This window comes from Sorex fumeus, unplaced genomic scaffold, assembly GCF_029834395.1.
Source record: "Sorex fumeus unplaced genomic scaffold, SorFum_2.1 ptg000010l, whole genome shotgun sequence".
Taxonomy (NCBI): Eukaryota; Metazoa; Chordata; class Mammalia; order Eulipotyphla; family Soricidae; genus Sorex; species Sorex fumeus.
The window spans coordinates 6,901,975-6,914,806 of NW_026606067.1; the positions used below are offsets into that span (position 1 = coordinate 6,901,975).

The 12,832-nt window shown below is 38.6% G+C and overlaps 1 protein-coding gene across 1 annotated transcript in view; it reads right to left on the reverse strand.

Moving 5' to 3' along the window:
• Positions 1–12,832, reverse strand: part of LOC130020109 (complement factor H-like) — a 91,958-nt gene that overhangs the window by 60,448 nt on the left and 18,678 nt on the right. Inside the window, exons 5-6 of the mRNA XM_056110759.1 lie at positions 12,534–12,710; positions 2,448–2,624 (exon numbers count right to left, since the gene is read on the reverse strand). Coding sequence (XP_055966734.1) covers positions 2,448–2,624; positions 12,534–12,710 — 354 coding nt within the window. The remainder of the gene's footprint in view (positions 1–2,447; positions 2,625–12,533; positions 12,711–12,832) is intronic.

Below are 12,832 nucleotides of genomic sequence, written 5' to 3' on the forward strand. Positions count from 1 at the left end.
TGAAAAAAACAATCCCGTTCACAATTGTGCCCCAGAAAATCAAGTACCTAGGAATCAGCTTAACTAAGGAAGTAAAGGACCTGTACAAAGAAAACTACAAAACGCTACTTCAGGAAATAAAAGAGGACATGTGGAAATGGAAAGATATCCCCTGCTCATGGGTCGGGAGACTTAACATTGTCAAAATGGCAATACTACCGAAAGCATTGTATAAATTCAATGCAATGCCTATAAGGATACCCATGACATTCTTCAAAGAAATGGAGAAAACACTCCTGAAATTTATATGGAACAATAAGCCCCCACGAATAGCTAAAGCAACTCTTGGGAAAAAGAAAATGGGAGGAATCAACCTACCTTACTTCAAACTGTACTACAAAGCAATAATAATTAAAACAGCATGGTACTGGAACAAAGGCAGAACTGCAGACCAATGGAACAGGGTTGAATACACTGACATCTCTCCTCAATCATATGCTCATCTAATCTTTGATAAAGGTGCAAGTAATGTGAAGTGTAGTAAGGAAAGCCTCTTTAATAAATTCTGTTCGCATCACTGGACGGCTACATGCAAAAAAATGGGCTCAGAACTCTGCCTAACACCATGTACAAAAGTAAGATCAAAATTGATTAAAGACCTCAAAATCAGACCAGAAACCATAAGGTACATTGAAGATAAAGTTGGCAAAACCCTCCATGATATTGAAGCTAATGGTATCTTCAAAGATGCCATGCCATTGGCCGAGCAAGTGAAAACAGAGATAGATAAATGGGACTATCTTAAACTAAGAAGCTTCTGCACCTCCAAAGAAACAATGACCAAAATACAAAGACAGTCTACAGAATGGGAAAGGATATTCACCGAATACACATCTGACAAGGGGTTGATATCAAGGATATACAAAATACTGGTTGAACTCCACAAGAAGAAAACATCCAACCCCATCCAAAAATGGGGCAATGAAATGAACAGAAACTTTCTCAAAGAAAAAATCTGAATGGCAAAAAAGCACATGAGAAAATGCTCTACATCATTAATCATCAGGGAGATGCAGATCAAAACCACAATGAGATACCATCTCACACCTCAGAGACTGGCCCACATTCAAAAGAACAAAAGCAACCGATGCTGGCGTGGATGTGGCGAGAAAGGGACACTCCTTCACTGTTGGTGGGAATGTCAACTGGTTCAGCCCTTCTGGAAAACAGTACGGACGATTCTCAAAAAATTAGAAATTGAGCTCCCATTTGACCCAGCAATACCACTCCTGGGAATATATCCCAGAGAGGCAAAAATGTATAGTCGAAGTGACATCTGCACTTGTTTGTTCATTGCAGCACTCTTTACAATAGCCTGAAACTGGAAGAAACCTGAATGCCCAAGAACAGATGACTAGTTAAAGAAACTTTGGTACATCTACACAATGGAGTACTATGTAGCTGTTAGAAAAGATGAAGTCATGAAATTTACATACAAGTGGTACAATATGGAAAGTATCATGCTAAGCGAAATGAGTCAGAAAGAGAGGGATAGACATAGAAAGATTGCATTCATCTGGGGGATATAAATTAACAAAGTATGAGATTAATACCCAAGAATAGCTGAGATCAGCACCAGGAGGATTACTCCATAACTTAGAGGCCAGCCGGGTATCCTAGAGGAAAGGGCAGTTCAGATAGAGAAGGGAGCACCAAATAAAGGATGTTTAGAGGATCCTCCCAGGAGGGGAGATGCATGTCGAAAGTAGACTATGGACTAAACATGTTTGCCACTCAATGCCTCTTTTGCAGACCACAACACCCAAAAGGAGAGAGAGAACACAGGGGATTGCCCTGCCACAGAGACAGGGGGGATGGGGGTGGGGGTGGGAGGGATATTATCCATGGTGGTGGAAAATGGGCACTGGTGGAGGGATGGGTATCTGATCGTTGTATAATTGAAACCAAAGCATAAAAAATTGTAAATCTACAACTGTAAAAAAAATAAAATAAAATAAAATAAAGGGAAAAAATACACAGAAGCCTTTTTTAATTATAGCTCAATTTCATTGGACTTTATTCTACTGGTCTTTGGCTCACACATGGAGATGCTCAGGGGTTACTTGAAAATTACTTGAACTGAAAGGTGTGCTGATATTTTCCCTTAGAGAATGTTTATCTCACATGCCCCAAATCAATGTATGTTTAAAAAGAAATTTATTTATTTTCAATGCTTTAATTTCTTTATTTTCTTTGGTTTTTGGATGACCCCCAATATAGCTCAGAGATCAATATTGGCTCTATGTTCAAATTACTCTGGAGGGCTCAGAGAACCAGTATTTATTTTTATATTTATATTTTATGAAATATGAAAGTACATAAGCACTTCACCCCAACTTTTGAAACATTATTTAAAGTAATCCTTTGTGTAAAAATTATTAAGATCATGAATGGTAACAATTACTTACTAATACATTCAGGTTGAGCTGACCATCCTTTTTCCTGACATATAATTGTTCCTGAAGTTTTACCATTTGCTGTTGCATATCCTGGTTTGCACTTGTATTGTGCTTCCTTATTTAAGGAATATTCAGTAGTAGTTTCAGAAAAAAAACCATTCTGAATTTCTATTTCTGAACATGTTTCTAAAAAGGAGAAAGCATAAAGAAAAGACAAGTATTCATTTAATAATCATTTTCATAGGAAGTTAAATAATACATAATCTTATCAAACAGAACATTTAAAAGAAAAGATTTTAATATGTCAGTTCTTTTGTCAGAGAAAATAGATTTAGTTTCTCAAGAGACTTTATCAACAAATATTATAAAAAATTTATTGAGACCTGGAAGGACAGTACAGATGCTAGTGTACATGTTTTGTCTATGTTTGGTCCCAGCTCCATGCCACATGATCCTCAGGGCATTTTGGGTGCAGAGTTGAAGGTCTCTGAACCCTGTTGTGGTGGTCAGATATCCTGTGCACTTCAGGGCCATAGAACTAATGAACACTCTAATCTTTGTGTTGAACTGCTGCTGCTTGGGAGTCCCTGTTTGGGAAGCCTAAACAAACAACGTTGAAGCAAAGCAATATCAAACACTCCAATTTCTTCTCTGGAATCATGAGAGATTTGTCTAAGAAGCATGGAGCCTACTGTATCCCAGAGCTTTTCCTATGTTGAGTTCTGTACTGTCTTTTTTTAAATATTGCCTAGTTTGGTTCTCTCTCTCTCTTTCTTTCTCTCTTTTTTTAAAGTAGGAGTACTGCTATTTATTCAATTGTTGATTAAGCTGACTGAATTGGATATGAACTCTACATTAGTTTTCAGAAAAAAAATTATTGGATATCTGTGAGATAGATGATTACAAAGCTGCTCATAATTGGGTTTTAGTCATACAATGATCCAGCACCCATTCCTCCATCAGTGTACCTTTCCCACCAGCAACTTCGCCCATTTCTCCACCACCATTTTCCAAACCCTCACCCCTACCCCCAAGCCTCCCTCTATGTGAGGCACTTTCCTTCTTGTTCTCTCTTTTCTTTTCTTTTAATGCATTATGGTTTTCAATACAGGTACAAAGATGTTTTGGTGTTTGTTCAGGGCGTTTGGTACATTTTTCAGATTGGTAAGGCTGGAGTAGTTTTTCAATTGGGTGGAAGCTTGGTGTATGCATTTGGTTGTCGAGGCTTCTGAAAGTGTAGAGAGGTGGGGGAGGTAGCCCATCCCAACCCTGAGAAAGTTTGGAGATTTCAATGTCAAAACCCACATACCAAAATTTTCAGCAGATTATACCTTGGTGAGGTGCGTCCTGAGATGGTAGAGCCAGGCCGGAGCTATGGAGGTGATTTTGGATTGTGGAAACAGGCGGCTGCCGGTACCTCTGTTTGGGTAGCACTGATCAAAACACATCCTTCCAATTTACCCTGGTCTGTTCAGACATACATGAGTCTGAGCTTAACTGAGACTTTTGATCTCTTTCAAGATTTATTTATGGGTCTCTGAAGCAAGGTCAGTGGTAGAGCTTACAGGGTGTTGCTGGCGTTGGTTTGGAAGGTGACTGCCAGTGCTTCCATAAGTATAGGGAGGTGGGGGTGGTAGCCTATTCCAGCTTCAAGAGAGCCTGGAGATTTCAGTCACAAGACCTGCATACCAGGATTTCCAGCAGATTACATCTTGATGAGATCTGTCCTGAGACGGTGGAGTTAGGCCAGGGATATGGTGGCAATTTTGGATTGTGGAAGCAAGTAGCTGCTGGGGGCTCTTCTAGGGCTGGCCACCAGGCCAACCTTCCCCCTTATAATTTACCCCAGTCTGTTCAGCCATGTGCAGGTCTGAGATTAACTGTGGCTTTTGATCTCTTTCGAGATTTATCTATGAGTCTCCAAAATAAGGCCAATAAATGAGCTGCTATAGTAGAGCTGGAGGTGGTTTGGGGTGTGGCTCCCACATACCTAACTTTTGGCCCTTTAATTTCTTAGTAAAGTTGGTCCCAAGTTTCTGGGGGTCTGGCCAAAGATACAATGATAATTTTGGAGTATTAGGAAGTCCAAAGACACCGTCAGACTGCTGATCCAATCGCCCCACAGGTACAGGTTGACCTGTTCTTGGCACCATATCCCCCTAGTTTGATTCTCTTAATAAACCCAATTGCAACTTCTCAACTTAGACCCTGATAATCTCAGTTTAGGCCCTTCTACAACAGCTATTACAGTTTTTGACGTTGAGAATGTGAAATGTTTGTCTTGGAAATTGTTGCTTAATGCCATATGAATTTATGCTGTTCAAACAATTTGGTGAATTTCAGCACATTCATTCAACTATCTTCTAAAGTCAAATTTACAGAATGCTATTTGACAAGACAGTAAGAGCAGATTCATGTCAGTTACTATTTGTCTTTCCAGAACTCAACATCATTTATTCAAAATTTTGGATCAAAATATTTTGAAATGATTAAAAGAAAGACATCATAAATAAAATTTCATAAGATGGGATAATGTAGTTATGACAGAGAAATTTGATCATTATATTTATATAAATGAAAATAACAAAGATTACTGATTGACCAAATTCACTGCAAGAAAGTAAAAAAAGAAATTTGGAAAGAATCACATTATACAGCCAGTTATTGAAAGCTTTCCAAATCAACATGTAGTTGACAGTATAACTTGTTCATAAAATACAAGCGTCCATCAAGAAAAAAACCCAAATTATAACCTCACTGCACCTCTTAAATTACTAGAAAAAGACCAACAAGGAAAACCCAATAAAGCAGAAGGGGAGAAATATTAAAACTTAAGAAAATTCAATGAAATAGAAACAATTTTACAGAATATCAACAAAGCCAGCAATGTCTTTTAAGTAGAATAAACAAGATTGTGAAACTAGCAATTGTAATTCAATTTAGAAAGAAACAAGATAGACAACTCTAAATCGCCATATCAGAAATAAAGGAAGTTCTAAAAAATACCACAAAAAATTTCACAGTATCATCCAAGATACTATAAAAAAGATTTGTCATGAAATTGGAAAACCTAAAAGATACAAATATTTCTCTTGGAATTCTTTAATCTCTCAAGACTAAGTCAGGAGGAAACAGCACACCTCATTAGTTAAAGGTAAAAGGTAAAGGCCCTCCCGTTGATCATCGGTTTGCTCAAGCGTGCCCAGTAACGTCTCCATTGGAGACTTTGTTGTTGTTACTGTGTCTGGCATATCGCATACTCTCGGTAGCTTGCCGGGCTCTCCGAGAGGGGCGGAGGAATCGAACTCGGGTCGGCCATGTTGGCTGCTTGTAAGGCGAACGCCCTACCGCTGTGCTATCGCTCCAGCCCCTGGAGCGTAGCACAGCAGTAGGGCATTTGCCCTGCACACAGCCAACATGGTCGACCCGAGTTCGATTCCTCCGCCCCTCTCGGAGAGCCTGGCAAGCTACTGAGAGTATCTCGCCTACACTGCAGAGCCTGGCAAGCTCCCTGTGATGTATTCGATATGCCAGACACAGTAACAACAAAGTCTCCAATGGAGACGTTACTGGACCTCATTAGTTATTAATGAGGAAATGAAAATAATAACTGTAAGTCTCCCTCAAGGGATTGGGAAATAATACAGTGATTAGGACACATGATTAGGTTGGTCCAGATGCAAGTTCAACAACCAGCACAGCATGGTCTCTCAAAGATTGCAACTTCCCACACACTCCTCTGGAGTGTCCAAGTATCTCTAGCATCACAGGATCTGACTAACATCACATCATCAGTATTTTTACACTAAACTGCCACCATAGCTGATGATGAAATGCCTGTGTGACCCCTGAGTCCCTGAGCTTCACTTTTGATGCCCAGTTCCCACCCAACAAAATAATAATCAAATCCAAAAACCACCAAAAATGTCATACTGAAAATAAAAGCCCCATTAAGCCCTGCCATAGATGCAGGGTGGGATGGGGGGGTGGGGGGTGGGAGGGATACTGGGACCCATGGTGGTAGAAAATGGGCACTGGTGGAGGGATGGGTATTTGATCATTGTATAATTGAAATCCAAAAATTTGTAAGTCTATGACTGTAACTCATGGTGTTTCACTAATAAAAATTTAAACAAAATCTTAGAAGGTAAAATAAATAAACAAATAAAAGCCCCATTCAATAGGGCTTACTAGTAAATTTTTCCAAACCGTCAAAGAACTTTTTCTTTTCTTTATTCTTAAATGACTTTCAGAAGGTCAATGAAACTGGAATTATCCTGACACTTTTTGTCTTGTTTTGTGCCTGGATACCACATCCCACATGCTCAGAATTTACTCCTGGATCTGCCCTCAGGAATTTCTCCTGGCAGTAGTCAGGGAACCATATGGGATTTCTGGGATTGAATCTGGTTGGCCAAATTCAGAGTGCCTTTACCTATTGTACCGTCACTCCAGCTCAGACTCCTGACACTTTCTATGTGGCCATTGTTATCCTGATATCAAAAACAGAGAGAAACAGTATATAAAAGAAACTTAAAGAACAACACCCATGATGAACATAGATGGTAAGATCCTCAACAAAACCAAGAGGAACCAAACCCCAGCCCACAAAGCATTAAAGGAATCATAAACTATGATCAAGTTGGACTCACATCACATTTGCATATTGATTTGTATGCAAATCAATAAAATATATCACACCAATACAAGTAAGGAAACGTGGATTTCATCCAATGTTTCTCTGCATCAATGACTTTAATCTTTCCTTCCTTCTAGGATAAAATACCCATCTATGATAAAAAAAAAACCTGAATAAAATAGAGAGAGAAATTTTCCTCAAATAACTTGAAGGTATTTACAAATTCAAGCTAAGATAATACTCGATGGTATGAAACTGACAGATTTTCTTCAAAGATAAGGCCCAGGAAATGGATTCCCACTCTCAGTACAATTCAACTTAGCTTGTAAGTCTTTTCACAGCAATAGGACAAGAAATGATATTAAAGGGAATCCAGTCAGAAAAGTAAATCACACTTCTTGCATGTAACATAATATCACACTTATCAAAATCCCTAAAAAAAACTACTAAAACTCCTAGAAACAATATATCTATACAGGAAAGTGGCAGAAATCGAATGCATTTTATATGCTAACAGTGGAAAAGGGAAAAGCAAAAATAAAGCAATCTCATTCACACTGTGCCCTAAAGAAACTGATACCTGGAAATCCACTAAACCAAAGAGATTCTATGTTTTCTAAACATAAAGAGAAGCATCAATAATTAAAACAGAACAAAATGCAAAGAATTGGAAACACTTCCACTGTTAAAGGTTTGAAGAATTATCATTGTTAAAATAATCATATTACATATACAGTGCTGTACCTGTCAATATGCATGTGATGTTTTATTATTATTAAAAATAATATTATTTCAATATTATTATTGATTATCATCAATAATATAAATGTAAAAGGTAAAGGCCCTCCAGTTGATCGTCGATTTGCTCGAGCGGGCCCAGTAACGTCTCCATTGGAGACTTTGTTGTTACTGTGTCTGGCATATCGAATATTCTCGGTAGCTTGCCGGGCTCTCCAAATCAATAATATAATTATATTATTTATATAAAATAAATAAATATATAACATGTAAATTTATATAATATATTGAGAGAGTCTCCTGCCCGGCACCTGGCTGTGCTCACCAGGGCTCCTTGGAGGGTGGCAGGTTGAGTTTCCCTCTCCACCCCTAGCAGAGCCTCGGCAGCTGAAGACCTCTGAGAACCAGCCACAGCCATGCTAAGACCACTCTCCACACAGTGGGACAAGCCTCACACAAGGCATCGGCAGAAGAACCCAGGTGTGAAGACCCAGGGCTGGGATCTCCAAGCCTGCTTGGTTCTGGACTGTGCCTCCTCCACCTAAATACCCCATCTTCCAGTAGCTAGGCAGTTACACTCACCAACTGCCGTGTAACCCCATCAATGGCCACGGTCCAGAGAATGTAAAACCAAACTTCCGGAAGTACTTATTGTCTAGTTCTCACTCTCAGAGAACCTGGCAGGCTACTGAGAGTATCCTGCCCGCATATATGCCTGACTGCGGACATCTGTAAAGGTGATTAGAGGCTCCCCTAATAGCCTCCATCCCTCTTGGAGAACTCAGCAAGCTACCAAGAGTATCCTGCCCACACGGCAGAGCCTGGCAAGCTACCCGTGGCATACTCAATATGACAAAAACAGTAACAGTGATGGTTCTCATTCCCCTAAACCTGAAAGAGCCCCCAATATGCCATCGGGCTACACTAGCATGTGACAGGGACGAATGGAGACATTACTCACCTGCTTGAGCAAATCGATGAACAAAGAGGTGATAATGATAGAGTGATATAGTGATATCAATTGACTGATTGTCACACCCAGAAATGCTCAGAGGACATTCCCCAGCTCTGCACTCAGGTATAAACTGCTGGCAGTGTTCAGAGGACCTTATGGGAAGTCAGTGATTGAACCCATGGCAACTACAAGTAAGATAAACATCTTATCCACTGCAGTATCTCTCTGGCCCATTGTAGGGCATTTTTAATTATATAGAATAGGTTAGATGTAGTAATAAATTTCCCATAATAGTCAATGCAGTCTCAAGAAAAGGAAGATGAGAAAGTTTTCTTTACCCAAAGTTCTCTTTATCAGGGAAAAGCAAGTCAAGTTATGACTTCCCACCAGTGAGACTACGACATGTCAAAAAGATGGGAATAAATCAGAGCTAACAAGAATGTATAGAAAAGGAACCTTCCTCCGCTGTTTGTGAGAATGATCCTTGGTTCAGCCTCTTTGGAAAATAATCAGAAGTGGCAATTCCACTTCTTGCATATATCCCAAGCTACCAAAAACACTATTGAGAGAAAAGACATTTGCACTTTGGCATTTATTATAGGGTGATCCAGAATGACCAAGTTCCAGGAATAACCCAAATGCTTAAGAACAGAGGAGTGGATAAAGAAATGAAAGTCCATATGCACAACAGAAGACTACTCAGCTATATGAACTGGTGAAATCCTGACATTTTCTGCAATGTAGATGGAAGTAGATGATACTATGGTCTAAGTCTAATAATAAAACATTTTATTTTGATTTTTGATTGCTAAGTCCTATTGATAATATTAAATTAAAACATTTTGTATTCCTTTTTTGTTTCAGACATATACTGCTTTATCCTTTTTTCAGTCCACTATCCTCCAGGAGCGTCCCCAGTTTTTCATCCAACCCTCGCCTGCCTCTGTGGCTGGCACTTTCCCCCTATCTATTGTCCTAGTATTCCCTTCCTACTCCTACTTTATCCCACTCATCCCTATCCCAGTGCCAATCTTCCTATGAAGACCAACTCTCCTGCTCCTCATCTCTCTTGACTTTGGTCATTTGGTATTCCTCTTCAAGTTTTCTTTATATCCCACATATGAGACAGAGCATTCTGAGATGAGACTGTGTTGATTGAAATGAGTCAGCAGGAGGATGTACACAGTGGGAATTCTTTTATTTTAAAAGAAGAATTAAGGCATGAGTTAAAAACTAATGTATAGCTGAATTTCAGGTATATAGTGTTCATGAATAAATTCTTTCACATGTGGAATATTTTTTAAAAGCTTAGAGAATGCATGTGTTGCTTCCCTGCACTATTTGTTTATATCCTGCAGATGAGAGAGATCATTCTTTCTTCCCTTTCCCCCTTAGTAAGTTCAAATAGCACAATACTCGAGATTTATACACATAAAAACAAACTGTATGATTTCCTGATTTTTACATTTTTAATTGAATAACCGTGAGATACAATTACAAAGCTTTCATGTTTGAGTTTCAGTCATACAATGATCAAACACACATTCTTCCACCAGTACACATTCTCCACCACCAATGTCCCCATTATATCCTCCCCCCTTTTCCAAACTCTCCCTGCCTCGGTGGCAGAAAATTTCCCCCATACTCTGTCTACATTGGGGCTTTATGGTTTGCAATGTAGATACGGAGAGGCTATCATATTTTGTCCTTTATCTACTTTCAGCACACATCTCCTATCCCGAATGATCCCTCCAACCATCACTGACTTAGTGCTCCCTTCTGTATTTCAGCTGCCTTCTCCCCAAGCTCATGAGTCAGGCTTCCAACTATGGAGCAATCTTCCTGGTCCTTGTGTCTTCTGAAGTTGGATGTCAGTCTCATGTTATGTTATTTTATATTCCACAAATGTGTGCAATAATTCTATGTCTGTCCTTCTCTCTATGATTCATTTTACTTAGTATAATACTCTTCATGACCATCCACTTATAAGCAAATTTCATGACTTTATCTTTCCTAACAGCTACATAGCATTTCACTAGGCAGATGTACCAAAGTTTCTTTCATCAGTCGTCTGTTCTCAGGCACTGAGGTTGTTTCCAGGTTCAGGCTATTGTGAACAGTGCTGCAATGAGTATACAGGTGCAACTACAGGCTAATATCCCTCATGAACACGGATGCAAAAGATACTCAACAAAAGCATAGCAAAAAGAAACCAACGACCCATCAAAATGATCATACACCATGACCAAGTAGGATTCATCCCAGGGATGCAAGAATGGTTTAACATTTGCAAGTCAATCAGCATAATTCATCATATCAATAAAAAACATGAAAACCGTATGATCAGATCAATAGATGCAGAGAAAGCATTTGACAAGATCAAGCACCTGTTTATGATGAAAACTCTCAGCAAAATGGGCACTAAAGGAACTTTCGTCGATATAGTCAAAGCAATCTACCACAAGCCATGGAAAGCATTATTCTAAAAGGAGAGAAACTAAAAACCTTCCCTCTAAGATCTGGAACAAGACAAGGTTGCCCACTCTCCCCACTCCTATTCAATATAGTACTGGAAGTTTTGGCCATAGCAGTTAGGCAAGAAAAAGATATCAAGGGTATACAGATAGGAAGCCTATCACTATTTGTGGACAATATGATCCTAAAGACATTACCGAAAAGCTTCTGGAAACCATAGGTTTGTATAGTAAAGTGGTAGGCTACAAAATCAACACTCAAAAGTCAATGACTTTCCTATATACAAATTATGAAAGAGAAGAAATATATTTTAAAAAACCATGTTCATACTAGTGTCTAAGAAAATCAAGTACCTTGGAATCGATTTTGTGTTTTCTTACACAGAATTTACTTACTGTCTTTGAGAGAGAAATACATTCTATAAGCAATGCTAGGGTTTCTAAGACTTCCTATGAGCCTCTGTTTATGAATCCTACATGGTTTTTTCCTGTTTGGAGACATTGCATGGTAGTACGTTTTCTCTCACACTTGCAGAATTAATCCAGCTATAGATAGCATCCTCTTTGCTTTCTTAAGATCAAAGCTGAATGCTGTATTTTCCTTTTCAGAAGACTTAGAGTTGGCTATTTGTGTGCAATTATTCAACATCTACAAATGCTTGGCTTTTACAGTGAAAAATGGGACAGGTCATGGCATGAGGATTGGGTGTGAGTTAAATGTGCAGGGAATTAATTGGGTCCATGAGCGAAAAGAGTCAACAAGCAAGGGTTTCCTTGGGTCTTGGAAGTGGGGTTTCTAGATCAGAAAACTGACTAGTAGGATCCATTAATAATTTTTGAGCCTCTTTAATGTCAGAATCAATTTTTACCAACTATGTGAAAATATTTATGCAACAGTCTCTGAATCCCACAGTGATAGTCATAGGGGTGCTTGTCAGCATGCAGGTCATTTGGAGAAGTCATTCCTATCCTGCCATCTTGCTTACCTGAGTCTTTCCTACAGATTTCAACATTTTTTTCTATTTTACTACATTTGTGACACATAGTTATCAAGAAATCTGTATGGTATCCATTCATACACAGAAAACATAAGTTTAAAATTAAGAAAGTTATGTAAGCAGAAAATAAAACATAAGTTTAAAAATAAAACATAACTTTAAATTAATGAAAGTTATATAAGCAGAAAAATAAGAAAGAATCTATTGCACATATGAACTATTTGCAATTGATACAAATGAATTTAAAAACAAAAACAAGCATAAACTGGGAGCTCAGACCCCTTTACTTACTGATACGCACGCATCTGGCAGGAGGGGACCAGCCATCCTCTGTACATTTCATTACTTTCTCCCCATTTGGAAGACCAAAGCCATTATTGCACTGAGGTATCACAGATTCACCCTGGTAATATGCTTTTGTTATCCATATCCACTTTCCATTTTCCAAATAACTAAAGAGGCATTTTCCTAATGAATATTAAAATGAAAAATAAAAGTTTAATAATTTCCCATTGGTCTTAGCTGAGGATGCATAAGCATAGTGAATATCTATGCTATTTACTATACAATAATTTTTTAAAAGACAAATT